This window comes from Podarcis liolepis (assembly GCF_965112155.1).
Source record: "Podarcis liolepis genome assembly, chromosome: 7".
In the NCBI taxonomy this organism is placed as follows: domain Eukaryota; kingdom Metazoa; phylum Chordata; class Lepidosauria; order Squamata; family Lacertidae; genus Podarcis; species Podarcis liolepis.
In genome coordinates this window covers 91478711-91505090 of record NC_139561.1, presented here as the reverse complement: position 1 = coordinate 91505090, position 26380 = coordinate 91478711, and the positions used below count along the sequence as shown (strand labels likewise).

The 26380-nt window shown below is 49.1% G+C and overlaps 2 protein-coding genes and 1 long non-coding RNA gene across 6 annotated transcripts in view; all 3 read right to left on the bottom strand.

Moving 5' to 3' along the window:
• The window catches only part of PAK4 (p21 (RAC1) activated kinase 4), an 80180-nt gene extending 64321 nt beyond the window's left edge, over window positions 1–15859 (bottom strand). For 2 of the 4 annotated variants that reach the window (XM_083516175.1, XM_083516176.1), the window contains exon 1: window positions 15719–15859. Coding sequence is in view for 1 of the 4 variants with exons in the window: in XM_083516171.1 (XP_083372297.1) it covers window positions 9461–9464 (4 nt within the window). In the remaining 3 variants the exon portion in view is untranslated. Of the gene's footprint in view, window positions 1–9460; window positions 9530–10913; window positions 11107–14761; window positions 14899–15718 lie in introns of those variants that run through there. The other 2 variants (XM_083516171.1, XM_083516173.1) reach the window with 2 other exon arrangements.
• LOC310712949 overlaps window positions 1–26380 on the bottom strand; it is a 2318697-nt gene that overhangs the window by 1943956 nt on the left and 348361 nt on the right. The gene's annotated exons all lie outside the window — the stretch shown is intronic.
• The window catches only part of ACP7 (acid phosphatase 7, tartrate resistant (putative)), a 35257-nt gene continuing 30627 nt past the window's right edge, over window positions 21751–26380 (bottom strand). Inside the window, exons 13-15 of the mRNA XM_083516284.1 lie at window positions 25644–25781; window positions 23159–23560; window positions 21751–22868 (exon numbers count right to left, since the gene is read on the bottom strand). Of these exons, the coding sequence (XP_083372410.1) occupies window positions 23495–23560; window positions 25644–25781 (204 nt within the window). The 3' untranslated portion in view covers window positions 21751–22868; window positions 23159–23494. The remainder of the gene's footprint in view (window positions 22869–23158; window positions 23561–25643; window positions 25782–26380) is intronic.

The following is a 26380-nucleotide window of genomic DNA, read 5'->3' as shown; positions in this document are numbered from 1 at the left end:
CGGACCGTCCGTGGGCCGGATTTAGAAGGCGATTGGGCCGGATCCGGGCCTTAGTTTGCCTACCCATGCTCTAGGGATTAGCATGTCCAGAAGGCAAATGGGTAGATGCAGGCATTAAACAAGGAGGGAGGGCAACAAGAGGTCTCTCATCTCTCAGCACACACACAAGCCTCTGCATGGACCGCAGCTCTGAGAGATGCTGGAGGCTCCGGCCAATTGCAGTCAGCGCCTGAGCAGCGTTCAAAGGAAAGAGGGGCATAGGAGGGAGGCAGGGGGACCAGCAGGCATGCCAGGAATGCAGAGAGATCTGACACAGGCCTCTCCAGCTATCCCACCTCAAGAGCAGGCCGGCCGCTGCACTCTGGGGACCAGCTCTTCAGCAGTCACATGGCCTTCAGGACCAGTCTACGGCATTTTATAATAATCAATTAATTAATAATAAATTTATTCCCCAGCCACTCTGGGAGGCTTCCCACAAAATATTAAAATACAGTGGTACCTCGGGTTACATACGCTTCAGGTTACAGACTCTGCTAACCCAGAAATATTACCTCTGGTTAAGAACTTTGCTTCAGGATGAGAACAGAAATCGTGCTCCAGCGGCGCGGCAGCAGCAGGAAGCCCAATTAGCTAAAATGGTGCTTCAGATTAAGAACAGTTTCAGGTTAAGAACAGACCTCCAGAACGAGTTAAGTACTTAACCCGAGGTACCACTGTACAATAGTCTGTTAAACATTAAAAGCTTCCCTAAACAGGGCTGCCTTCAGATGTCTTCTAAAAATCTGGTAGTTGTTTTTCTCTGACATCTGGTGGGAGGGAGTTCCACAGGGCAGGCGCCACTACAGTGGTACCTCGGGTTACATACGCTTCAGGTTACATGCGCTTCAGGTTACAGACTCTGCTAACCCAGAAATAGTACCTCAAGTTAAGAACTTTGCTTCAGGATGAGAACAGAAATCGTGCTCCGGCGGCACGGCGGCAGTGGGAGACCCCATTAGCTAAAGTGGTGCTTCAGGTTAAGAACAGTTTCAGGTTAAGAACAGACTTCTGGAACGAATTAAGTACTTAACCCGGGGTACCACTGTACCGAGAAGGCCCTCTGCCTGGTTCCCTATAACGTGGCTTCAAGCAGCAAGCGAACCGCCAGAAGGCGGTTCTTTAGGGGGCTTGAGTGGAACAGAGCGCATCATTTAAAACACAGAATGCGATCCAGCTGTTTTGAGGCAGCATGGAAGTGAAAACCCAACACTGTGCCCTTCGTCAAGTCCCTCTCCCTTACTCGGCCACCCAAAATTTACCACTGGAGGTGACCATCTCACCTTGCCCTGTGGCAGGAATGCCTCTGGTGGAGACACCAGCCTCAAAGCCTTCCCCGGGGGGGGGCACAGGAACTGGGAGGCAAGGCTGAGCCACGGAAATGCTGTGCCAGCCCTCCACACACAAACAGCAGTGGTGCTGTCAGGTTAGACAAGCCAGACAGGAAGTTGCATTGTACACAGTCAGGCCGCTGGTCCAGTTAAATCTGCATTGTCTACACACCGCCTGGCATCAGCAGTCCAGGGTTTCAGACAGGAGCCTGACCCAGCCCTCCTGGAAAATGTTGAGGGTGGAAGCCAGGATCTTCTGCCAGTGAGCAATGGCCCAGGGAGGAATATTTGAAGACAAGGAAAATATGCAAGGAAAACTCACTCCTCCCCCCCCCTTACAGGGGTTTACTGTTTTGCTTTGAATGGCCAAAGAGGTGGTCAGAAGGCGCCTTGTGGAGGCAAAGACAGTCTGAGTGGGGTCTGAATAGCAGACCTCCCTGTAGGAGGCCCATATAGGCCACCCTGTGCACTCCCCAGAGGAAAGGGAAGACGTGGATGTTTAAGGAATCACAATCCTCAGCAGATTCCTCCCACCACCTCCAGAAATCCCAGTTGCGATGGGCCTTTTAAAAGGGGGGGGGGGATATCCTTTCCCCATTTTGCGCAACGCCCTCAGGTGCAGAACCATAAATGTCACAGGGCTTGCGGCGGCAGCAGCGCTTCCGCAAGCGATTACTATTTGGTGGTAATTAAGCTGCTAGTTGATTGAGCAAGACCCTTAATTAGCTCTTTACATCGTTACCAAAATTACAGCATATTTTCCCTGCTAAAAACACACACGTGGGATGGGAGGGAAGGACAGTTTGGTGGAACTCACAGCAATTGCTACTAATCTTCATTAGCGGGAAGCATACCCATTACTTAAAAAATATCTAAGTGAGTCTAAGGGGAAGGTTCCGCTGCTAAACAACTCCTCCCTTTCCTCGCCTGTTGCTCATCTCAACCACGATGGCGCTGGGACAACCTCTCCACTAGAGAATGGCACCTCCCCACTACAGAAAATCTAGGAAGTCTCAGCTCTCCCCATTTCCCTCTGTAAAGCAGGTGTCAATATATAATTAAAAGATGCAGCCTAATACTTGAGCATCTTCTCTCTCCCCCATCCCACAAAGCTCTGCAAGTCTCAGCCAACTCCTGTAGAATGACTTAGAGGCAGATCTGTAGGGAAATGGATGAATCTAATTGATTTACCAAGCTTTTCTCTCTCTGTGTGTGTGTGTGTGTGTGTGTGTGCGCGCGCGCGCGTGTGTGTGTGTTGTGCTAGTTTAACTAAGATTCGTTTTATTAATCACAACCTTTCTTTGCTGTGACACATCATTCCATCTTGCTTGCTTCAGAGCCAGGAACTACGATACCAGCTATTTATAATGAGAATAATTTAAAACTAATTCCTACCCATTAAAGTAATTCCTGACAATTGCCTTGTCATTTTCACTCTAAATACTCCGAGTTCCCTCCTGCAAGGCTGGCTATGTCAGAAAGAGTCTGCCAGAGTTTGCTCAGTCAAACATGTCCCCAACATTCAAAACCCTCATTCCTTTTCAAAGCACAATGTAAACAAAGGAAGGGAGACACAGAAAGGAGGCAACAACTGAACCATCTCAAGCACAGGAAAATTCCTAGGAATTCTGTGCACTCCAGCAGTGGATTAGCATGAAGCTGAGAGCGAGGAAGTTTCGGGAATTTCCAGAGACTTCCTAGTTATCTGGATTAAGAGCAGGAGGGGCAAACAAGCAGCACTATTAGGACCACACACAATTCACAAGTTGATATTGTGTATATGTCCCAACCTTCTCCTCTGATGAGCTCAAGGTGGGGTGCACAACTCTGCCTCATCTCATTTAATCCCCACCCTGTGAGGTGGGTTAGGCTGAGAAGCAGTGACTGGCCTAAGGGCACACCCAATGAGGGTCATGGCCTAATGGGGGGCGGATTTGAGCCATGGTCTCCCAGATCCTAGTCCAACACTCTAACCACTGCACCACACCGGCCCTCTGGTTCGCTTGCATATGCAGCTCACTTCTGTATGAGCCACTTGCCCTGGGCCTAACCATGAAGCCACACACCTGGAAGAGGTACCTTGCTTCGGCGACTGGGCCTCTCCTCTTCTCTTTCTCCACCGGACTCAAAAATTCCATTTAACAGGCGGACAGATTACACACCTCTCCCTAAATAAAAAAATTCCTTCCAGTAGCACCTTAAAGACCAACTAAGTTAGTTCTTGGTATGAGCTTTCGTGTGGTATCTGAAGAAGTGTGCATGCACACGAAAGCTCATACCAAGAACTAACTTAGTTGGTCTTTAAGGTGCTACTGGAAGGAAATTTTTTATTTTGACCATGGCAGACCAACACCGCTACCTATCTGTAACTGACACCTCTCCCTGTTGGACTCCCATCAGCAAAGATGAGACAATTGTTGCATTCCATCCCGTGACTGTATGCAGATAGCACCACAGAGGAGAATAAAGTTTCCCAAACACTTGTCTTTGGTTCTCTGGGGCAAAGCCAAGGAGAAAAGGTCAAGGATGTAGCAATGCTGGCAAGTTCACCATGGGCACACAGACCTCTGTGGCAGGAATGTGAAAGGGGGGAGGGGAGGCAACTGGCATGGTAAAATAAACTAGGAACATGAAGATCTATGCAGCAGACTAATCACAGGAGAGGGACGCAGGTGGCGCTGTGGGTTAAACCACTGCGCCGCTTGGGTTTGCCAATCTAATGGTCAGCTGTTTGAATCCCCGTGACAGGGTGAGCTCCCGTTGCTCGGTCCCTGCTCCTGTCAACCTAGCAGTTCAAAAGCACACAGTGCAAGTAGATAAACAGGTACCGCTCTGGCGGGAAGGTAAATGGCATTTCTGTGCGCTGCTCTGGTTTCACCAGAAGCGGCTTAGTCATGCTGGCCACATGACCCGGAAAAACTGTCTGCGGAAGCAGACAAACGCCAGCTCCCTCAGCCTGTAAAGCGGGATGAGCACCGCAATCCCAGAGTTGTTCACGACTGGACTTAACTGTCAGGGGTCCCTTTACCTTTACAGTGGTACCTCGGGTTAAGTACTTAATTCGTTCCGGAGGTCTGTTCTTAACCTGAAACTATTCTTAACCTGAAGCACCACTTTAGGTAATGGGGCCTCCTGCTGCTGCCGTGCCGCTGGAGCCCGATTTCCGTTCTCATCCTGAAGCAAAGTTCTTAACCTAAAGCACTATTTCTGGGTTAGCGGAGTCTGTAACCTGAAGCGTATGTAACCTGAAGCGAATGTAACCCAAGGTACCACTGCACCTTTAATCACATGAGAGGGAGGTTTGAGCTTCCTTTTCCTCTGCAGTTCCTGGGCTTAAGTGTGCATCTCTCAGATGCAACTGGCTCGAAGGGAAGGAGTCCCCCCCTGCAGCATTTTATTTCCAAGGGCAGCTTGCACAAGAGATGGTGCTTCAACCACTGGTGAAGTGGAGGACGGGAAATGCAGAGAAGTGCAGCTCCTTCTGGGCTTTTATCTAGAGCAGGAGCAATGAGCTCACCTGCAGAAGCACTACAGTTACTGGGAAGCAAATAAAGGGATAATGAAACTTTCCAGTTTAATTGCACGACAGATAGACAAATTAGCACAGAAGCAGCCTGAGAATGAAGGCAACAATCTCAAAGAGGTCGGATCCATTCCTTTTATCTGATGCAGCTCCTAACTTCACACCAGCATTTCAAACAGTAATAATTATTCGGAAGATGGTCTGCAATTCCAGTTAAAAGCTAGAGACTGAAATTCAGCTGGCTGAGTATCTTTTGTTAAAGCTCAAGGTGTTTTACAAGTTGACCCGATTCAGCCAGGAGTCAACACCTCTGAGATCAGTGGCGCTCCCTCCCAGGGAATCACGCTCAGGAATGCAGCTGTGCTGAGTCTAATAAACTGGGCCTTCTGCTCAGCGCTCCTTCTGCTCTGTGGGTGTCAGCAAAATAATAGATCAACACAGCTGTCTGTCTTTTTGGAATCTTCTTAAGGGAACGGAGGCTGCACTGTGCTTCACCAATTACCAGAACACCACAGCTATTTCAAGGAGCTAACTCAAAGGGTTAAAGAACAACAAGGTGAGGAGTTGTAGATAGGTAGCCATGTTGGTCTGCCATAGTCAAAATAAGAAAAATTCCTTCCAGTAGCACCTTAAAGACCAACTAAGTTAGTTCTTGGTATGAGCTTTCGTGTGTATCTGAAGAAGTGTGCATGCACACGAAAGCTCATACCAAGAACTAACTTAGTTGGTCTTTAAGGTGCTACTGGAAGGAATTTTTCTTATTTTAACAAGGTGAGGAGTATGAGAAGGGTGGGATTATGGAAGTCTAAGGCCCTGAGAGCTGGGGGTTCCTGCCCCCCTAATATCCTCTCTGCAGCAGCCCTAGTTCTGAAATCTCCCATTAAAGTCACATAAAGGGAGCAGGTGCTAGCAAAAAACAGAGGTTTTCTTCCTTGGAGGAAAGCAAAGCAGCACCAATATTTTTTTCCCCCAATGCGGGTGCACAAATGCTGCTGCTGAGCTGAGTTTGGGACTTACGCAGCAACCTGCCTCACTGGGCCCATACAAGAGAATTAGCTATCTGGGATTAGCCAAATCAGCAAAGCACTCAGAAATTGCCTCTCTTTTCTTTCCTGAATGAATGTGTTCCCATTAAGCCTGGAGAGAAAGGGGGGGGGTAGGGATGGAGGAAGAAGAGCACAGTTAAAGCTTCCATCTTAACAATTATGGAAACCTTGGAGAAAAGCAAGGCCCAAATCCTGAGCAAAGCCTTGCGCAAGCTGGGAGAACTGCCGGGAGATATCGGCTGCACAAGGACGATGCGTAGCGGTTGTTTTTCAAAAGCAGACCGCCTGACTCCACTGTGCACATTCCTCCGTGCCAGAGAAAATCTGCTTTTATTAAGAGACGCAGGTGCAGTTGAACTCGAGGGCAAGAGGCAAGGTTGGGTAGCCAGGAAATTTCTTGCACAACAGCAACAAAAAAGTCATTCACAGTAGAAATGGGCAAGCCATTAGCATTCCAGTGCTGCCCACACCATTGCAGGGCGGGTGGAGGAGAGAGAGAGTCAGCAATGAGACCCTGGATTTGGGGGATCCATTCACAAAACCGCCTGATCCCCAATTGGCTTCAAGACCTACAGCATCTAGAAGACGAGGGTAGGGGTATGTAATTTAGTTAACTTAATAATATTTTTCTTACCATTAGAAGAGAATTCTCAAAATGCATCCCAGCAGATCACAGAGCTCAAACCTGGCTGCCATGCTACTAGAGCCCAGCACTGACTCAGTGCCATAATGGATGCTCAGAACAGACCTTCGAAATTCCCTGGGAGAGGACCCCCAACAAACCAGGCTAGAGAAGATCAGAGACGCGCTAACAGGCAAAACTGGAGGCAGCGGACAAGTTCACTGAGCAGGGGGGCAGAGCCCCACCGCCACCCTGAACTTGCCCGTTCTCCCAGCCCCTGAAAGATAAATTACTCAAGAGTGTCAAAGGATAACTTGGCTCCCACCTGTGACACAGATCCGTTAGTTATGTGGAGGTGGGGCTTGGTCTGGCGATCAGAGCTTGCACAAGCACGTCCAGCCTCAAACTGCCTCAGACCTGTCTTGAGGTTTTACAAGCCATGTATGGACACTATCTGATTTTCAGAGGGAAGCTTCACTGGCTGCTTATTTGCTCCTGGATGTAATCTAATATGCAGGTTTTGAGCTTTGAAGTCCTAAATGGCCGGGGTCCTGAGTACCTTAGGAAGCACCTGCTCCCATACATCCCGCCCCGTTCTCTCAGATTGACAAGAGAGACATTTGGGGAGGCTGGAAGAGGCAGGGGCTCAACATATACAGTCGTGGTGCCACTCCATCTGCAGAGCCTGCTTCCCCAGGAAATCTTTCCTTGTTGTCCGTTCAACAGCTGGCAAAAACATTTCTTCTTTTTCAAGAATTCCTTCTGGATGACTGTGCCCTGTTCTTAACTGCTGCTGCTTCATATATCTGTCTTTGGCTTTTAGGATTATGTTGGTGTTTTGTGAATTTTTTATTACTGCTTTATTTCATTGCCCTGTTGCATGTCACTCCAAGTGCCGTTCTGGCAGAAAACGCGGCTTTAAATTGTTGGAAGTACAGGCATACCAACAGACAGTCTAATGGATTCTCAGAGTACTTCCATTTTTAATCAATTTGGAGTTCGCTGCCTTAAAATTGCAGCCAGGCTACGTTTTTCTCCTGCAGTGTTAAGACAACAGGCTCCCCATCTGTCTTGTGTCTACTTCCCCTGCCCAATTATCACATTTCCACATGTCAGGCTATTTGCATCTGTAAGTCACCAAAGTAATGCCATTCAAGTTCAACATCACTCTAAATATATATATGTGTGTGAGCTAAAATTATTCCTAGACACCAGAAGTGGCTTTTTAAGGTGATAGAATTAAACTTAGGCACCTTGCAGCACAAGCCTTAAAAAATAATAATTAAAGCTTCCAGGTATCAGATTTTGAGATGCCTGGCCACACCACCACATTATCAATATGCATCCATGAAATTGTGAATTTCGAGAGGCGAGAGGCTTCCACCCTGTCCATTCTATGAACGCATCAAACTGTACACTGAACAGATGGGAGACTCCCCCCCCCCTCGAGCATAGATGTTCAAAGAGACAGTCTTCCATATGTTCTTCAGGCACTCAAAATTAGAGCATAAGGCTCTGCAAAATAACGAGGCTTCCGACTCAGATGTAAAAATATCTCTTCTTCCTCCCCCCTCTTCCTTTCCACTCAAAACCATGAAATTTTTCATTTGAAAGAAGACAAAAATCAAGTAGCAAGGTTTCAACAGGAAGACTTTTAAAAAAGCAGACCTTTTTTTACATACAGGCTGCACTTGGTTACACCTACATTGGCTCCCAGTACATTTCCGAGCACAATTAAAAGTGTTGGCGCTGACCTTTAAAGCCCTAAACGGCCTCAAAGGCCCAGTATACCTGAAGGAGCGTCTCCACCCCCATAGTTTAGCCCGGACACTGAGGTCCAGCTCCGAGGGCCTTCTGGTGGTTCCCTCACTGCGAGAAGCGAAGTTACAGGGAACCAGGCAGAGCGCCTTCTCGGTAGTGGTGTCTGCCCTGTGGAATGCCCTCCCATCCGATGTCAAAGAAATAAACAACTATCTGACATTTAGAGGACACCTGAAGGATCATAGGGCGGTTTACAGTACAAAACCACAAAAATACATAGTAACAAACCAAACAATATCCCCCTTAATAATCGCAGGTGCCGGGTAGGTGATGCCCGGGGGTCAAATTTTAGATCATAAGCATCTCAGGGCAGGGACCTTTCTTCTTGGGCTCCCTACAACAATAAGCTATACATATAACAGTTGAAAATATTAAGTACAATTTCACACAGAGAATTCATTAAGAGGGAAGCAAGTGCTTCTGATTTAGACGGCTTTTAAAAAATTAGATAAATTCATGGAGCAGAGGTCTCATCTACACCTAGTCGAGCATCATGTTACCCACAATGGCCAGCCTGATCCCTGTGATAAGTAGGGCCTGAGAGCAACCTCAGCAATTCCCACTTGGGATTCCCATCACATGGAATTCAGGATAATTCTACTCCTGGTGGTGGAGGCAGAACACAGCCACTGCGGCTCACACCCGCCGATAGCCTTATCCTCCAGAAACTGGTCTAAACCCCTTTTAAAGCCATCCAACTTTCCGGCTGTCATTACACCTTGTGGCAGAAGATTCCATGTTTTTAACGTTCAGCTTCTGCATCAGATGGCCCTGGTACTATGAGACAGATTAAAACTTCCTTTTCCCGCAGACCATGCATTATTTTATCATGTCCCCCTTTATCACTTTTCCTCCCCACAAACTAAAAGACCCCCAACATTGGCACCTTATTTCCTAGGGGAGGGGCTCCAGCCCCTGCGACAACAAAGGAGAGCCTTCTTATGCAGAGGCAATATACCACAGAATATACCACATGCTTCTAAGTTTCTAGCCGGCCACTGCTAGGAGTTGGAAAGGTGGACTAGACTGAACCATACTCTGATCAAGAATAGGCAAGGGGTTTGGTTCTGAAGTTACTCACTCATAAGAACAAGCAGTGATGCTCAAGCAGAATTTTCATTCAAATCTTCGTGGCCAATGCAAGCAGCATCTTTTAAAAAGAGGACATTGGGAGATTTGGGGAAATGCAGTAGTACAGCAGGGAGTCTGAATGACCAGAACTTTGGGGTAATACTAGACAGGACCACCTTGTGCCTAGCCAGCCCTCTCTCCTCCCACTGCCTACAAGCAGTCCGCTTCCTGAACTCAACAACGATGCTTCCGGAGTCTTATTTCCACAACTCTTTTTATCCCCAGCCAGAGTTGTAAGAGGCAAAGAACAATATATTTATTCATCCAGCAGGTTTGTTCCGTTACCAGAAGTTGAGCATTTTCTTTAAAATGTTGCTGGGATTAGTTAATGTTTTCGCTGGCAAGAGAAAGCTGCTTCTTGGCTAGCTTTCAGGCCTTGTTTGGTGCTTCGTATTGAGAGCATTCTTTCGCGCTGCCAGAGTCAATCACATCTCTTCCCCCTCCAACCTTGCAGCTGGGGGTTTCCAGCAAACGGCAATTTGCAGATACCCAGTAAGAATCACAGCTCACCCCCAGGGCTCTTTTGCCCCAGGGTTCATTAGACCCCGAGAATTCTAGTTCTCATCTTGTTTAAAGCAGCAAGTTTCTAGCCCTCACCATTTGTAGAGAGGCAACTCCAACGGCAAACATTTCAAAGCCAAATAATTCTCCCTCCCCTCATGAAGAATTTGCAATTGTGCCACATGCCTGAGGGACTATTGCCAGGTTTACAAATGGTTTCATCTTCGGTTTCCCTGGGTTCTCCTTTGGTTGCTTCCTTGCTGAGAGATCCTCTCCTCCTTTGAAGTGGTTCCAAGCTAGTTATTATACACAACAGTGTCAGCTTGCCAGAAGGGGCCAAGAGCTACAAATCTGCTTTTTGCATCAGAGGGTTTGTCAATTCTGTGAAACATTTTGAGAGTGCTTTTGTATTTCTTCCATGATCAGTTATTATCATGGGGCACAACCCCCTGCAACAAACCTCTCTTTTGGTTTTCATGTCCAAGGGGTAAAAGAGGTTAAAATGAGCTGGAAGACAATCAACTCCTGGCAAGACTAGACTCGCTTTTACTACAGACCTAGACAAACACAATTTTGAGTCATCCATCTCATATATATCATGGGACAATCAGTATCAGCCTCAGTTCTACTGGTGGATAGAAATCAGAGTTTCGTAGAGAAAGCCAGTGACCTTGTGAAAGAGCTACAATACACAGCACTCAGTCAAGCTACACGACTGGGACACCCTGGGAAGCCTTACTGGTGCAGGCAAGCAGTTGTTCCCCCAAATAACTGGAGGTAGCATCTGATCCAAGCCTGCAGACATGCATCTGATAAGGAGCTACCTGAACACACAGGCCACCTCTTTATTCTGAGCAAGGGTTTATTGGGAGCAGATTTCTTCCACCACTTGCTCAGCTCACCAGGTCCAAGAGATCCCGTGATAGATGGTAGCAGTTAGTGTAGTAGCTAGCACCGTGCTTGGATCAGGAAAACCCCAAATCAGACTCCTCTTAAGCTGCCAGTCAGAGAGGGTGGTCCTGGGCAGGTGACACTCTCCTGGCTAATCTACGTCACACGGCTGTTGCGAGGTTAAAACACCCCTTCTGAGCTCTTCTGAAAAACAAGGATACAAATATTGATTGTCCACTGCTGACAAGTTACATTTCAGATACTTGGCCCATGGGAGAGATAAGGATTTGGCCCTTGGGCTGGATCCTATTTCCCCAAGTCTGTTTCTCATGTTACATTTCTGTAACCATAAGAGCTAGAATTAAAACAATATACAGTGGTACCTCGGGATGCGAACGGGGCTCCAGAACGGATCCTGAATGGAACGTAAGACGTGACGGCACGTCTGCGCATGCCGCGATTTGCCGCTTCTGCGCTCCGTTACTTCCGGGTTGCCGAAAGCACTCAACCTGAAGCACATTCAACCCGAGTTATGACTGTACTGCTGTATGGAGTATCCCTATTGAGGGCCCTAGCCAGCTATGCCCTGCTCCAGGATACTCCATTCCCTCGCCTCTAAGCAGTGAGCCAGCATCTCATGGCATTGGATACGCTCAGATCTTACTGGCTGTTTTGCCTCCTCTCCCTGCCCTTCATGTATTCCAAAGCCTTCTGGTACCTCCTTCTTTTGCATGGATGGTGCCATTTTGGACACACAAGGACCAGCACTCAGAGATCTGAGTTTACTATTATTGCATTATGTTACAGTAATGGATTCTCCAGGTGCCTGTGAACCACATACAAACACTTGAAGAAATGAATGTGGCTTGTGGGCTGCTGTAGGAAGTGTAAATCCTAAACAACCAAAAGGGGAATCTCTCCACTTCAAAGAAAAACAAAAAAAGCTTTTGCAGATGATACAGGAACACCCCCATCCCAAACCAAATTAGCTCTGTCGCAAGCCAAAAGATTAGATAAGGACCTCCTGGATTCGCTGCACTCCCAGCCTGGAAATTTTACAACGGCTGTCCCGCAACTGTGGAACATCCCCAGGGCTGCACATTTGGCAAAGAGAAGCCTGCTTGCTGGTGCCTGTAACTAAAACAACACAACAACACACTCGCTCTGAGTGTTGCTGCAGAGCTTTGATCGTCACACCAGATGTATTAATTGCCCTTCCTAAGTGAATTACAAGCCAGCGCTCAGTCCATTTGGACGAGATGTATCAATCAGAAGAAGCAACTCTGCCAAGAGAAAAGCCTCCGGAAGCACGTCCACCAATCAATATGCTTTTAGAGAAAGGCGATACTTTTCGGCACCCTCCTGCATAAACAGAAATGTCTCTGGGTGGGCAGAGGCCAAGGCTTGCTTCACTTTTAAATTTTCACTTGCATTTCACTTCCCAGCAATTAGAGGCATTTCCACTCTAGCTAATTGAAGGAGATTTAGAAATCGCCTGTTGGAGACATCTGCTCAATGGACGATAGGAAAAAGGGGTCAGTTCATGCAAGCTCCATCCCAAGAGATTACAGCCACTCTGGCAGAAATTCCCCCCTGGATTCCACCCCATCCAATGAAACGAGCAAAGAAGTGTTATGGGTAAGGTTCCGTTTCATCTCACCATAAGCTGTGTTGCAATGCCACAGCCCTAACTGCTGCTTTTTCAAGTGGCATTCCTTTGCCGACCAACCTTCAGGCTATGATGGGCTCTCCAAACACCACTCTGGCTAGTTCATGGGTAGGCAAGCTAAGGCCCAGGTGCAGGATCCGGCCCAATCAGCTTCTAAATCCGGCCTGTGGACGGTCCGAGAATCAGCATGTTTCTACATGAGTAGGATGTATGCTTTCATTTAAAATGCATCTCTGGGTTATTTGTGGGGCCTGCCTGGTGTTTTTACATGAGTAGAATGTGAACTTTAATTTAAAACGCATCTCTGGGTTATTTGTGGGGCATAGGAATTCGTTGTTGTTTTTCTTCAAAATATAGTCTGGCCCCGCACAAAGTCTGAGGGACAGTGGACCGGCCCCCTGCTGAAAAAGGTGCTGACCCCTGGGCTAGTTGATACCTTCACTCAATTTGAATACACAGCTCATAATAACCACAGGCAGCTTTTTGGACAGTAGTTATTTGTCTCCGTTGACAAGGGTTTCTGCTGCAGGACAGCCTTTGAAACGGCAGAAGGCCAATCCTGCCAAGTAGCAGAAGGGTGTTTTACCATTTTCAGCGGCGGAAAACTGTTGGCACATTATTTCAGGCTCAATAAATACAGACTGATCATTTCCGCGAGTACAAAACATATGCTGTTTATGGAATAAAGAAGGAGGGAGAATCTGGATCGTGCCAAACTCTTATAAGCCGCATACCACGCTTCCTTGCACCTGCCCCCTTGACCCTTCATGCCCACACTACTTCATAAACAGCCACCTTTACCTGCTCTCATTATTTCTTCGGATGCATAACCTGCTCTGTCACAAAGGTCTAATGGCAAGAAGCTAGAGAAAGACAGTGTAGTCTAGTTGTCAAGAGTGCCGGTCTGGGACCAGGGAGGCGAGGGTTCCAATATCCCATTCAACCACGAAGCTCACCTGGCGATCTTGGAGGCCAGTCGCTGCCGCTCAGCCTAACCTACCTCACAGGGCTGTTGTGGGGGTTGAAGGGGGAGGGGGAGAACTATGTACACCACTTAGAGCCCCTTGGAGAAAATTCACCCCAAGCCAACCCATAATAAGAGAGTTTCATAACTGAGGTGGGGGGAGAGACAGAAGACAGTCATTGTGACTTGTCCACCCTTAGGCCACCCCAAGCAGCCCCCACTTCATCTCCCCACTAGCAGCTATTGCAGCCATCCCTACACTTTTCTGTGTTTGGGTTGTGGGGGGGGGCACTGTTTTGTCTGTCATTACGTTGTGTATTTTTGTGTTTTTTATACTGTAAACCACCCTGCGACCCCTCAGATGGAGGGTGGTATTGAAATTAAATAAATAAAAAGAGACCCCTTTCCCTATAGGGAGCAGCTCACGTGTTAAGGTCCTCAGCCGAGATTGCCAGAGGTTTGGGTTGGCATGGGGCAAGGACTTCTTAGCTGCAGCTCTGCGCCTAGACAACACCTCTCCACACTCGCAGGTGTGTGTGTGTGTGGCCCCTTCACTGCAGGCCTGTCATCAAGACAATGTCTTCTTCTATTTTTTTAGGATGGCCCCTGGGGCCTTGCCTCCTGGTTCTCCCAGGTGGTGGTGCCCGCACCCCCAATACATACTGATGATGAAATGGCTTCGCTGCAGTTCCTTCTTTCTCATTGCATTTTATCATTTTATGAACATGGGCTTAGCATTCAGCTTCAGCTGGAAAAGGCAGCTAACGAATGCCACAAACGAGTCAATAGAACCCTCCCCTCGTCCCCATCCCCCCCAGGATCCCCCATAGCACCCCTTTCTCCAAGGACAACCCCCCCAATTTCCAACCCAGCAATCTTCACCCAACACACACATTCTGCTGCTTCTCACAAATCCCCCTACCGCAAATCCCACCCCAGCCCCTTTGTACCCCTCAAATCCCGCTGCCCTTCCACACCCCAGAAAGAACCAGTGCTGGTTTAGTGGTTAGAGCGTCAGACCTGGAAGAGACCAGGGTTCGAATCCCGCCCCCCAGCCATGAAGCTCACCAAGGGGGGGTGACCTGGGAGGGGGGCGATCAGCTTACCCTCCTCCCATCCTACCTCGGAGGGTTATTGCGAGGACAAAATAGGGGGGGGCAACTTGAGCTCCTTGGAGCAGAGGATGGGATGTGAATGGCTGCTACTATTCTGACTGCATTTCTTACCTGTCCTTTACCTACACCAGGTGCATGGCTCAGCTAAGACCTGGGAGAGACCGGGGTTCAAATCTCCATCCAGCCATGAAGCTCCGGGGGGGGGGTGACCTTAGGGGGCCACAGCTTACCCTCCTCCCATTCTACCTCGGAGGATAAAATGGGGGGGGGGGCAACTTGAGCTCCTTGGAGCAGAGGGTGCGATGCAAATGGCTGCTGCTATTATGACTGCATTTCCTACCTGTCCTTTACCATACCTGTCCTTTACCTGGTATCTGTCCTTTACCTGGTACCTGTCCTTTACCCGGTGCATGGCTCAGCTAAGACCTGGGAGAGTCCAGGGTTCAAATCCCCACCGAGCCATGAAGCTCACCGGGGGGGGGCAGGGTTTTTGACCTTCGGGGGGGGCACCGCTTACCTGTCCTTTACCTACACAGGGTGCATGGCGTAGCTAAAACCTGGGGGTGTGGGGGGAGAGACCAGGGTTCAAATCCCGCCCCCCAGCCATGAAGCTCACCAAGGGGGGGGGTGACCTGGGAGGGGGGCGATCAGCTTACCCTCCTCCCATCCTACCTCGGAGGGTTATTGCGAGGACAAAATAGGGGGGGGGCAACTTGAGCTCCTTGGGTGGGGATTTGAACCCTGGTCCCTCCCAGGTCTTAGGACTTCAGCCCGCCGAGTGGCGACCTTGGCGCCCCCTCCCTCCCTCCCTCACTGGCCTACCTCGCAGGGAGGGCTGTGGCGAGGTTAAAAACGGGGGGGGGGGGGGAGGATTTGAACCCCGTCCCGGTGAGGGGGGAGAAGAGGGGGGGCCAAGGCGGGATATGAAGAGCGGGAACATCGATAAATGAACCCCGCCAGCCCCTCCGCCCGCCCGCCAACAACAACCCCGCAAGGTGGGCCACCCCCGAGAACTCTTCCCCCCCCCCTCACCCGCTTCCAATTCCGCGCCCCGTCCCCGCCGCCTGCCTTCTCGCTCGCTGGCTGGCTCTCGGGTCCGCGCCGCGGCCTCCCTTCGTCCCTTCCTCCTCCTCCTCCTCGCCGCCTCCCGGTTCCTCTCAGGGCTCCCCTCGCCGCGCCGCCGCCGCCATCTTGGGAGCCGGCCCAGCCGAAACCAGGCAACATCCGGGCACAAGCCCGCTCTCCCGCCGTCGCCACGGCAACAGCCGCCACGCCCCGCACGGCCGGGGAGGCTTCCGATTGGCGGCGCTCCTCGGGGGGCGTGGTCCAGTAGCGCGGGGAGCGAGGGGAGGGGCCCGCGCGCCTATTGGCTGCCTCAAGGATTGATTGACGGGGAGAGGAGACGGGAGAGGGGAGGGGGGAAATCCCCCTAACTGTACCTAAATTGATATTATCATTATTGTTGTTGCTGTTGCTGTTAGTATTATTATTGTTGTTGTTGTTATTCGCATTTATAATACTGATTTAAAAACCGGTAATATGGAATAATTGTGAATATATTAATATGACGCTTGTAATTAATCCAATCATTAATCTATGTAATGATTAGTATAAAATAATTATACTTGTGAATACATTGATGTAATTAACCTAATAACGCATATCGACAGTATTAACATTGATAACTGTAAGTATAAAATAATTATAACGAAATATATTAGTGCAAGAGCAACTAAATATATTAGTGCAACTACATATATTAGCGTAATTATGCTAAACATGCATATTGATAGTTTTAATTTTGATAATCGTAAGTATAAAATAATTATAACTGTAAATACATTACCATGAACTACTAATAGTAATGGCATTGGTTTTATCAATACCGTCGTATAAAAGTTATTATCAGTGAAAATACATTAACATGATTAATCTGATTTTCAGGATTAATGGTATTAATTTTAATCATCATCATGACCGTTTTGTTTTTGTTTTCCTAAATTCATAGTTTAGGGCAGGCGACCTTTCCTCTGGGCTGCTGCTTTGCTCCCTGGATTTATCATCACAGCAACCACCTTGCAGGGCAGGCTCAGGAGAGAGGTTACCCGCAGCAAGCATCCTGGCTGCCTGGGGATTCGAACCCGTGTCTCTCCAGGGTTCTAGGCCAGGGCCTAGCCCAAACCTTTCTGCAAATAAGTCCTGTTTTGCACTTAAACGAACGCAGAGCTGTTTTTTGGGTGGGAGGATGAAATGAGCCTGGCATGTTAATTTGTAAGATAAACGTGGAAATTTAAAGTCCAGTCCTCCTAAGTTTGGGACTCCGTTGCAGAGCAAGGATGCCCCCTCGTGGGCAGTGCAGCAAAAGCCAAATAGAGGAATGTAGGCAGCTGCTCCATCTAGTTCAGTATTGTCTACACTGACTGGCAGCGTCTCTCCAAACTTTCAGGGCATAGCTGTCAACTTACAGATTTGAAAATAAGGGACCAGCAGCCTCGAAAATTAGGGATCAGCAGCCAAAATAAGGGGTTTTGGCTTAGCTTATACAGAAATCCGCCACTCACAGAGCCAGGCTGCTTTGGCTTCCACTGACTGTGTTTTGCAGGGGGTTGGACTAGATGATCCTAAGGGTCTACAACTCCCACCAAAGAAGAATGGCAGACAAAACTGATGAACGACGTCGAGATGGCAAAGCTTACAGGCAGAATTAGAAACCAGGAAGAGGACCTCTTTAATAAAGAATGGGGAAAGCTTATAATTTACTTGAAAAGCTATTGTCAAGAGTTACATACATTGACAGAAAACTTGTAGTAAAAAAAAATGGATGGACAAATGATTCATAAAAATAGAGTTATGAAAGGGATGCAGAGGGGGAAATCACTACATTAAGATGCTGCACTGGTTGGAGGGGGTGCTAAGCAGCACGTCGGGGCAGCCGTTCTCCTGGCGCGAGGAGTTCCATCGGCTCTTCCCCGCCCGAGAGAGAGGGAGGGAGGGAGACTCTCGCCCACGCCACCCGCGAGCCCGGCATGAGGCAATTGCGACACCGTGGCAGCCCTGAAGCGCCAGCCTTCTGCTTCCCTCCCCATCCCCTCCTCTTCCTCCTCCCTCAAGCCGCCTCCGGCTTCCCCTGGCAGCGTGGCGGAAGTCTCACAAGAGAGGGGCTGCCTGCCTGCCCGCCGCCACCCATCTTTCACAACACGCCCGAGGGGGGAAAGGGAGAGACGGAGACGTGGCAGCTTGTGCGCGCGCGCTCTCTCGCGGCGGAGAACCCCAAGCCGCTGCTTCCCTCCCAAGCCGGGCGAGCATGAAACCCGGGAAATTTAAGGGACATCATCCATAAGGGACAGCAGCGGGAAACAGCACTGGGATAAGGGAGTTTCCTGCCAAATAAGGGACAGTTGACAGCTATGCTGAATTTCAGGGTTGGGGGCATTCCCTAGGCAGATTGAGACCAGGATACCTAAAACATTGCCTTATCCTGTACGTACCCAGCACACCCCCGCATCGCGCTGGAGAGGGTGTCCTGCAGATCCCATCTGCTCAGGTGCCTTCCGCATGAGGTCGGGTTTAGGGCCTTTAGTGTGGTGGCACCTTTGGAACTCCCTCCCACCGCATGTCAGACACACACCTTCTCTGTTGTCTTTTTGGAACCTGTGAAAGACATTCCTCTTCCAGCCTTCTAAAATCATCACCTCAGCTGGTATCTTGTTTTGAAACTGAATTGGTTGTTACGTTTGGGCTATTGATGTAAGATGGTTTTATATTTATAATTGGCTTTTTAATTGTTTTTATACGCACCATTGTTTTTATATATGTAACTGCTTTATAAAAGTTATTAGGTGGTAAATCGCTTTGGAATGCCCCATAGCAAGCAGTTCATAAATGAATTAAATGATCATCCCTAGTCTTGATCCTGGAACCTTCTGCATCCATAGTACGTAGATGTTCTACCGCTTACCTGTGGCCCTCAGGGCATTGTTCTGCCTCATCAATACCCCAATACCCTCTCGGGTGCTGAGATGGGCCGAGGGGGCCCTCTCAGTGGTTCCTCCACCCCCAGAAACTTAGGGTGTGGCCCATGGGGAGAGGGCTTTCTCCGTGGTGGCCCCTAAGCTATGGCCCTCCCTCCCCACAAAGTGCCCATTGGGCCCTTCATTATACGGCTTCCAGCAAAGGCTGAAGACAAACCTCTTTGCCCTAGTTTTTGACACTTGAGGCGTATGCTTTCAGCACCCGCCTTACTTCTGCAAGGTGTTTTAAACTGTTTTTAATCTTGGTATTTTAATGTTGCCCTCAGAGTGAGTGAAGGGAGCGCAATTGCCAATAGTAGCAGCAGCAACGAAAGCCAGGGGCCTGGCGGTGTAGCCAGCCGCATTTAAAATCTGAGCCACGTCTCTCCCTATTCCTCGGCCTGAATCCCAGCAGCTGGTATCTAAATATTAAGAAAAACTACAGATTCAAGGCTGCTCATGCCACTTGGAGGAAGCGTCAAACAGATGCTGTCACCTACCCAGCTAAAAATACTCCAGCCTCCCAAGGGACTAGGCCATTGCTCCCCACCCCGTCCTCGTCTCCCCTTCTCATGCCCCACTGGCTGCAGTAAATCCAGGGGGAGGCCATTTGAACGCAAGAAGCCCCCCCCCAATCTTTGCTTTTTACCAACACTGCAAATCTAGAATGCCTTCAAGACTGTGTTGTGTGTGTGTCTTAGGGCTGATCCACACTTCCAGCAAAAAATCCGCTCATGATTGGAGCAAACAGCAGCTGGGTTTCTTCCGATTTAGAGCTAAGCTGCAGGCTGGGGAAGGAGCAACAAGGGGGAAACCGCTGAGACCCACGCTTTCTAAATCCAGATTTTCACTGCTACAATTTTGTGAAGGTCCTGTGTGATTGCCTGGAGGCAGTTGGAGGATGGATAGCAGCTAACGGATTGAGGTTGAATCCTGACAAGACAAAAGTAGTCTTTTGGGGGGATGAGGTGGGCAGGTGTGGGGGACTCCCTGGTCCTGAATGGGGCAACTGTGCCTCTGAAGGAGCAGGTGTGCAGCCTGGGAGTCATTTTGGACTTACAGCTGTCCATGGAGGCGCAAGTCAATTCAGTGGCCAGGGCAGCTGTCTCCCAGCTCCATCTGGTACACAGGATGAGACCCTCCCTGCCTGCAGACTGTCTCGCCAGAGTGGTGCATGCTCTGGTTATCTCTTGCTTGGACTACTGCCATGCGCTCTACGTGGGGCTCCCTCTGAAGGTGACCCGGAAACTGCAACTAATCCAGAATGCAACAGCTAGACTGGTGACTGGGAGCGGCCGTCAAGACCCTATAACACTGGTCTTGAAAGACCTACACTGCCTCCCAGTACATTTCTGAGCACAATTCAAAGTGTTGGTGCTGACCTTGAAAGCTCTAAATGGCCTCGGTCCAGTATACCTGAAGGAGCGTCTCCACCCCCATCGTTTTGCCCGGACACTGAGGTCCAGCACTGAGGGCCTTCTGGCAGTTCCCTCCCTGCGAGAAGCCAAGTTACAGGGAACCAGGCAGAGGGCCTTCTTGGTAGTGGCACCCGCCCTGTGGAAAACCCTCCCACCAGATGTCAAAGAGATAAACAACTACCTGATGTTTAGAAGACATCTGAAGGCAGCTCTGTTTAGGGAAGTTTTTAATGACTGATGTTTTAATGTATTTTTAATCTTCTGTTGGAAGCCACCCAGAGTGGCTGGGGAAAAGCAGCCAGATGGGTGGGGTACAAATAATAAATTATGACGATGATGTCAAAACTGTGGTAAAATGCACTGATACAGGCTAGTTTGTGCCTTCTTTGAACATCCTGTGTGTCATCTTTTTAGAGGTGACCGATCTGTCTTCTTAGGTTTCAGTATATCTTGGCTTGAGCAGGTAGTTATAGAATCAAAGAACTGGAGAGTTGGAAGGGACCCCAAGGGTCATCTATACAAGCAACTGTTTCTGGTTGCTGAATTTAAAAAAGAACTGTCGTATTCTGGGCTTCCCTTTTTTCAAACTTTTATTCAAGTCATTTCTTTCTCGTGGGGGGAAAACGAGATTGTCTCTGTCCTGTGCTACAGGAAAACACAATTCACACCAGATTATTGCGTAAATGACAGCAATTCCCATGGCTCTTAAGTCTTTCAAAAAGCTTGCGGCTGCACGTCATTCCCAACCGGCCATTTAATAATATTAATTTCACCTGCAAATCTGTGTTGTGACAAGACTTCCTTTCACTTTCCGCTCAGTCATGTTCTGAGTAGAGATGCGAATCAAACACCTGCCTCAGGTCTTGTGCTTCCAGAGAGGAAGAGCGGTTGGCTGAGGAGCAAGCGAAGGAAAAGACTGCACCAAAGGAGGGAGGAAAAAATCCCAGGTTGTGGTTGCTGAAGAGGAGAATGCAGAGAGGGCAGGAAATACAGGATCCTACCCACAGTAGGGCGGATTGCATTTTTCAACTTCCAAAAATGAGGAGTGCTAAAAAGTTGTAACGAGGCTTTGTTAGTGTAGTGGTTGGGAGTTACTCGTGCGTAATCCTGCCCCGTTTGAGCATCGGATTGCCTGGTTAAACCATCCGGACTGCACAGCCCATCTTAGTGTGGCTGCCCTTAGTCACTCGTAGAATCTGTCTGTGGGCGTTTCTTAAAGCGTTGCCAACATAAGAGTTGTTTGACGCCCAATCGTCTCTGCCTCTCACTGCGCGGGAGTCTCCTGCGCAGGGTGGGCGTGGGCAGCGGGGTGCCTGGGCTCTCCTCGCTAACTTCCAACGAAGAGTCCTGGAGCCCCTGCACCTCCCTGTCCCGTTGCTCTCCTGGATCCCTGGTGTTACACTCATTCTCTTCCCCTTCTTCCCGGCTGAGTCTCCCTCTGGCGCTTGGACCTTCCCCTGCAGAATCAGAGACCCTCTCCTTCTCCCGTGCCTCTGATGTCAGTTCCCTGACAGTTAGGATTATGATGTTCCATTCCACCTAAACAGATCTGTGGAGCTGTTGTATGTCACATGTCTGTTTACATTCCAGCGCAGCTTGCTGGGAACAGACATGTTTTTCTTTTGTCCTGATGCTGAATAAACGCCTGTAAATATGCTTACATATGCCTCTGTCAGCCACTTCCATTGTGAAGAGTTATTGACTCTGCGGATTAGAGCGTACTCAATCTCTAAAGGTTTCCGAGGCTTGAGTCGCTGATTGATACTGTTCTGAGAACCGGAGTTCGCCCGGCTGCCGGCCGGTGGCTGGAGCCAGCTGGGGGCCTGCAAAATGCCCCCGTCTCCCCGAACAGGCTTGGGAACTCCAAATGTATTTTGGTTTAATTAATACTATTTAGTGTTGCTTGGACTCCTGCCAACCTAGCAGTTCAAAAGCACATCAAAGTGCAAGTAGATAAATAGGGACCACTCCGGAGGGAAGGTTAACGGTGTTTCCGTGCGCTGCTCTGGTTCGCCAGAAGCGGCTTAGTCATGCTGGCCACATGACCCAGAAGCTGTCTGTGGACAAACGCCGGCTCCCTCAGCCTATAGAGCGAGATGAGTGCACAACCCCAGAGTCGGTCACAACTGGACCTAATGGTCAGGGGCCCCTTTACCCTTTTCAGTGTTGCTTGGTAAGCAGATTGTGTGCAGAATTGCATAGCAATCATTAAAAATGATTTCCAAGTACTTGCAGTTACGTTATATATTAATTTTCTATTATTATTATTATTATTATTGTTATGGTTATTTTCAGAAGGTAAAATTTAAATTCTTTGCTTTTCCTAAAGCAGTTTATGAGCTTCTTCATCCAACGTAGACTAAACAGGCTGAACGTTGTCCAGTCACAAAAATCATACCAGATTTGAATTCCTCACAGCCCACAGCATAATTTTAAGACCCCGCACTGGAGAGATTTGCAAAAATAAAGCTTCGCCCCTTATAATGGCCTGCCCTGCCACCCACGGCTGCCTTGCTGACCTTCCTGAGCTCAAATCCAAAAGGGAAAATGCTACTTTTCATAACAGGAGAACCTAATGGGGTGAGCCAACAAAAATGAGGGCTATCGATGACGATGGTGTCTGCGCTCTGCCTTCCCAGCTGGAATAAAAAATTCCTTCCAGTAGCACCTTAGAGACCAACTAAGTTAGTTCTTGGTATGAGCTTTCGTGTGCATGCACACTTTTTCAGATACACTGAAACAGAAGTTGCCAGATCCTTCTATATAGTGAGAAGGTGGGGAGGGGTATTACTCAGAAGGGTGGTGGGAATGGGAGATAGGCAGATAGCTGAGATGAGCCTGTTGACGACTCTTAACGACTGCAATAGGTCTTACAGGAAAAGGCAAGGGGTGAGAAGGTGAAAAATGGCTAAGTCATGTATAATGAGATAAGAATCCAATGTCTTTGTTCAAACCAGGTCTCTCCATGGTTTTAAGTTTGGTAATGAGTTGCAATTCAGCAGCTTCTCTTTCCAGTCTATTTCTGAAATTCCTTTGAGATCTTGTATAGAATGTCCTGGGAGATTGAAGTGTTCTCCTACTGGTTTCTCTGTTTTGTGATTCCCAGCTGGAGGCAGCAACTTTTCTGAATACTAGTTGCTGGGAGCCACAGGACGGGAGCAAGTGCTCTTGCGCTTGGAGGGAATCTCGGAGGGAAGCTTGACCGCTGCAGGAAGAGGGTGCTGGAATAGATGGGCTCTTGGCCTGATCCCCTTGCCGTGATCATCTGGTGTTCTTACTGCTTCTGGGACTCATAGGGGAGATGGCTGGCTCTGGTGGCTTCCTCTTCTTCCTGCGTTGAAAGCTGGTTGTCACAAGGCCAAGGCCCCAGACGCCATCTAGACCAGGAAGGGAACAGGGAGGGCACCAAGGACTTGCTAGTGCCAGGCTTCAGGGCCGTGCAGTTCTTTGATCAGCCAAATCCCGTCCACGACTTTCCCACTCTGAAAAGCAAAAAGGGAGAGAGTGAGAGTGTGTGTCTTTGGGGTCAGGGTCCCTCCAGGAAAAGCTTCAGGTTACACACTCCGCTAACCCAGAAATAGTGCTTCAGGTTAAGAACTTTGCTTCAGGATGAGAACAGAAATTGTGCTCCGGCGGCAGCAGGAGGCCCCATTAGCTAAAGTGGTGCTTCAGGTTAAGAACAGTTTCAGGTTAAGAACAGACCTCGGGAACGAATTAAGTACTTAACCCAAGGTACCACTGTACAACTTGGCTGCAGTTTGCACACCTGGTTCAAATATAGGGCTTTGCAGAAACATTATTATTATTACTGCTGCTGCTACCTTTATTATTTATTATTATTATTATTACTGCTGCTGCTGCTACCTTTATGTACCACCTTTTCTTCCAAGGAGCTCAAGGCAATCCACATGGTTCTCTTCCTCTCCATTTCAGCCTAGGTTAGGTTAAGAGACAGTGACTGGCTCAGGGTCACCTAATGATTTGAACCCTGGTCTCCCAGGTCATAAAGGTAAAGGGACCCCTGACCATTAGGTCCAGTCGTGGCCGACTCTGGGGTTGCGGCGCTCATCTCGCTTTACTGGCTGAGGGAGCCGGCGTACAGCTGGTCATGTGGCCAGCAGGATTAAGCCGCTTCTGGCGAACCAGAGCAGCGCACGGAAACGCCGTTTACCTTCCCACCAGAGTGGTACCTATTTATCTGCTTGCACTTTGGCGTGCTTTCGAACCGCTAGGTTGGCAGGAGCAGGGACCGAGCAACGGGAGCTCACCCCGTCGTGGGGATTCGAACCGCCGAATTCGACCTTCTGATCAGCAAGCCCTAGGCTCTGTGGTTTAACACACAGCGCAACCCGCGTCCTCCCAGATCATAGTCAATCCATCACTATAACCATTATGCCACCCTGGCTCTCAATATGATACTGGAAACAACGCAGGGGTCGGACACATCTGGGGGTTCCAATTAGTAAATGTTAAACATTTCTTGAACAATTTTTTGTGTCTGGAGCAGGGGAATGGGATCGGGGCCCCAAGGCTGCTTCTCATCGGGGATCCAGTGGGTATGAATGGTTCCTTTGCTCCGACACGAGGCTGTGGCAGGCCTGCTGCAACCCTGGATGACATCAGAGCACAACTGAGCTGCACCATTGGAAACCACTGCATTCGGTTGGAGGGTGGATGGCGGCTAATGGATTGAGGTTGAATCCTGACAAGGCAGAAGAACTGTTTTTGGGGGACAGAGGGCAGGCGGGTGTGGAGGACTCCCTGGTCCTGAATGGGGCAACTGTGCCCCTGAAGGACCAGGTGCGCAGCCTGGGAGTCATTTTGGACTCGCAGCTGTCCATGGAGGCGCAGGTCCATTCTGTGTCCAGGGCAGCTGTCTACCAGCTCCATCTGGTACGCAGGATGAGACCCTATCTACCCACAGACTGTCTGGCCAGAGTGGTGCATGCTCTAGTTATCTCCCACTTGGACTATTGCCATGTGCTCTACGTGGGGCAACCTTTGAAGGTGACCCAGAAACTGCAATTAATCCAGAATGCGGCAGCTAGACTGGTGACGGGGAGCGGCCGCCGAGACCACATAACACCGGTCTTGAAAGACCTACAATGGCTCCCAGGACGTTTCCGAGCACAATTCAAAGTGTTGTGCTGACCTTGAAAGCCCTAAACGGCCTCGGCCCAGTATAGGAGCGTCTCGACCCCCATCGTTCTGCCCGGACGCTGAGGTCCAGCGCCAAGGGCCTTCTGGCAGTTCCCTCATTGCGAGAAGCAAAGCTACAGGGAACCAGGCAGAGGGCCTTCTCAGTAGTGGCACCTGCCCTGTGGAACGCCCTCCAGCAGATGTCAACGAGAACAACAACTACCTGACATTTAGAAGACATCTGAAAGCAGCCCTGTTCTGGGAAGTTTTTAATGTGTGACATTTTAATGTACTTTTAATCTTTGTTGGAAGCCACCCAGAGTGGCTGGGGAAACCCATCCAGGTGGGTGGGGTACAAATAAATTATTATTATTATTATTAATATTATTCTGTGTTGCTCTTCCGCAGGACTTAAGCGCTGCCTACCTGGTCGTCCGACACTTGTTCCAGCCAAACGTGAGTCCTGTTCATGATCTGCATGTGGGTGTAGCCATAATCCTCAATTCGCACGGCGCTCCATTCTCGTGGGTCGGGGACAAAGGGGTCATGTTGCTCTCTGCAGCCCTGGTGGGGTGAGGAAGGAAGAGGCTCAAAGGCCGGGCAGCTTGGAGGAGTTTTCTACAGCGCTAATTCAGAATGCGGCAGCTAGACTGGTGACTGGGAGCGGCCGCAGAGACCACATAACACCGGTCCTGAAAGACCTACATTGGCTCCCAGTACGTTTCCGAGCACAATTCAAGGTGTTGGTGCTGACCTTTAAAGCCCTAAACGGCCTCAGTCCAGTATACCTGAAGGAGCATCTCCACCCCCATCGTTCAGCCTGGACACTGAGATCCAGCTCCGAGGGCCTTCTGGCAGTTCCCTCCCTGCGAGAAGCCACGTTACAGGGAACCAGGCAGAGGGCCTTCTTGGTGGTGGCACCCGCCCTGTGGAAAGCCCTCCCACCAGATGTCAAAGAGAACAACTACCAGGCTTTCAGAAGACATCTGAAGGCAGCCCTGTTTCGGGAAGCTTTTAATGTTTGATGTCTTATAGTATTTTAATATTCTTTTGGAAGCCGCCCAGAGTGGCTGGGGAAGCCCAGCCAGATGGGCGGGGTATAAACAATAAATTATTATTATTATTATTATTATTATTATTATTATTAAGGTCTTCTTCAGGCT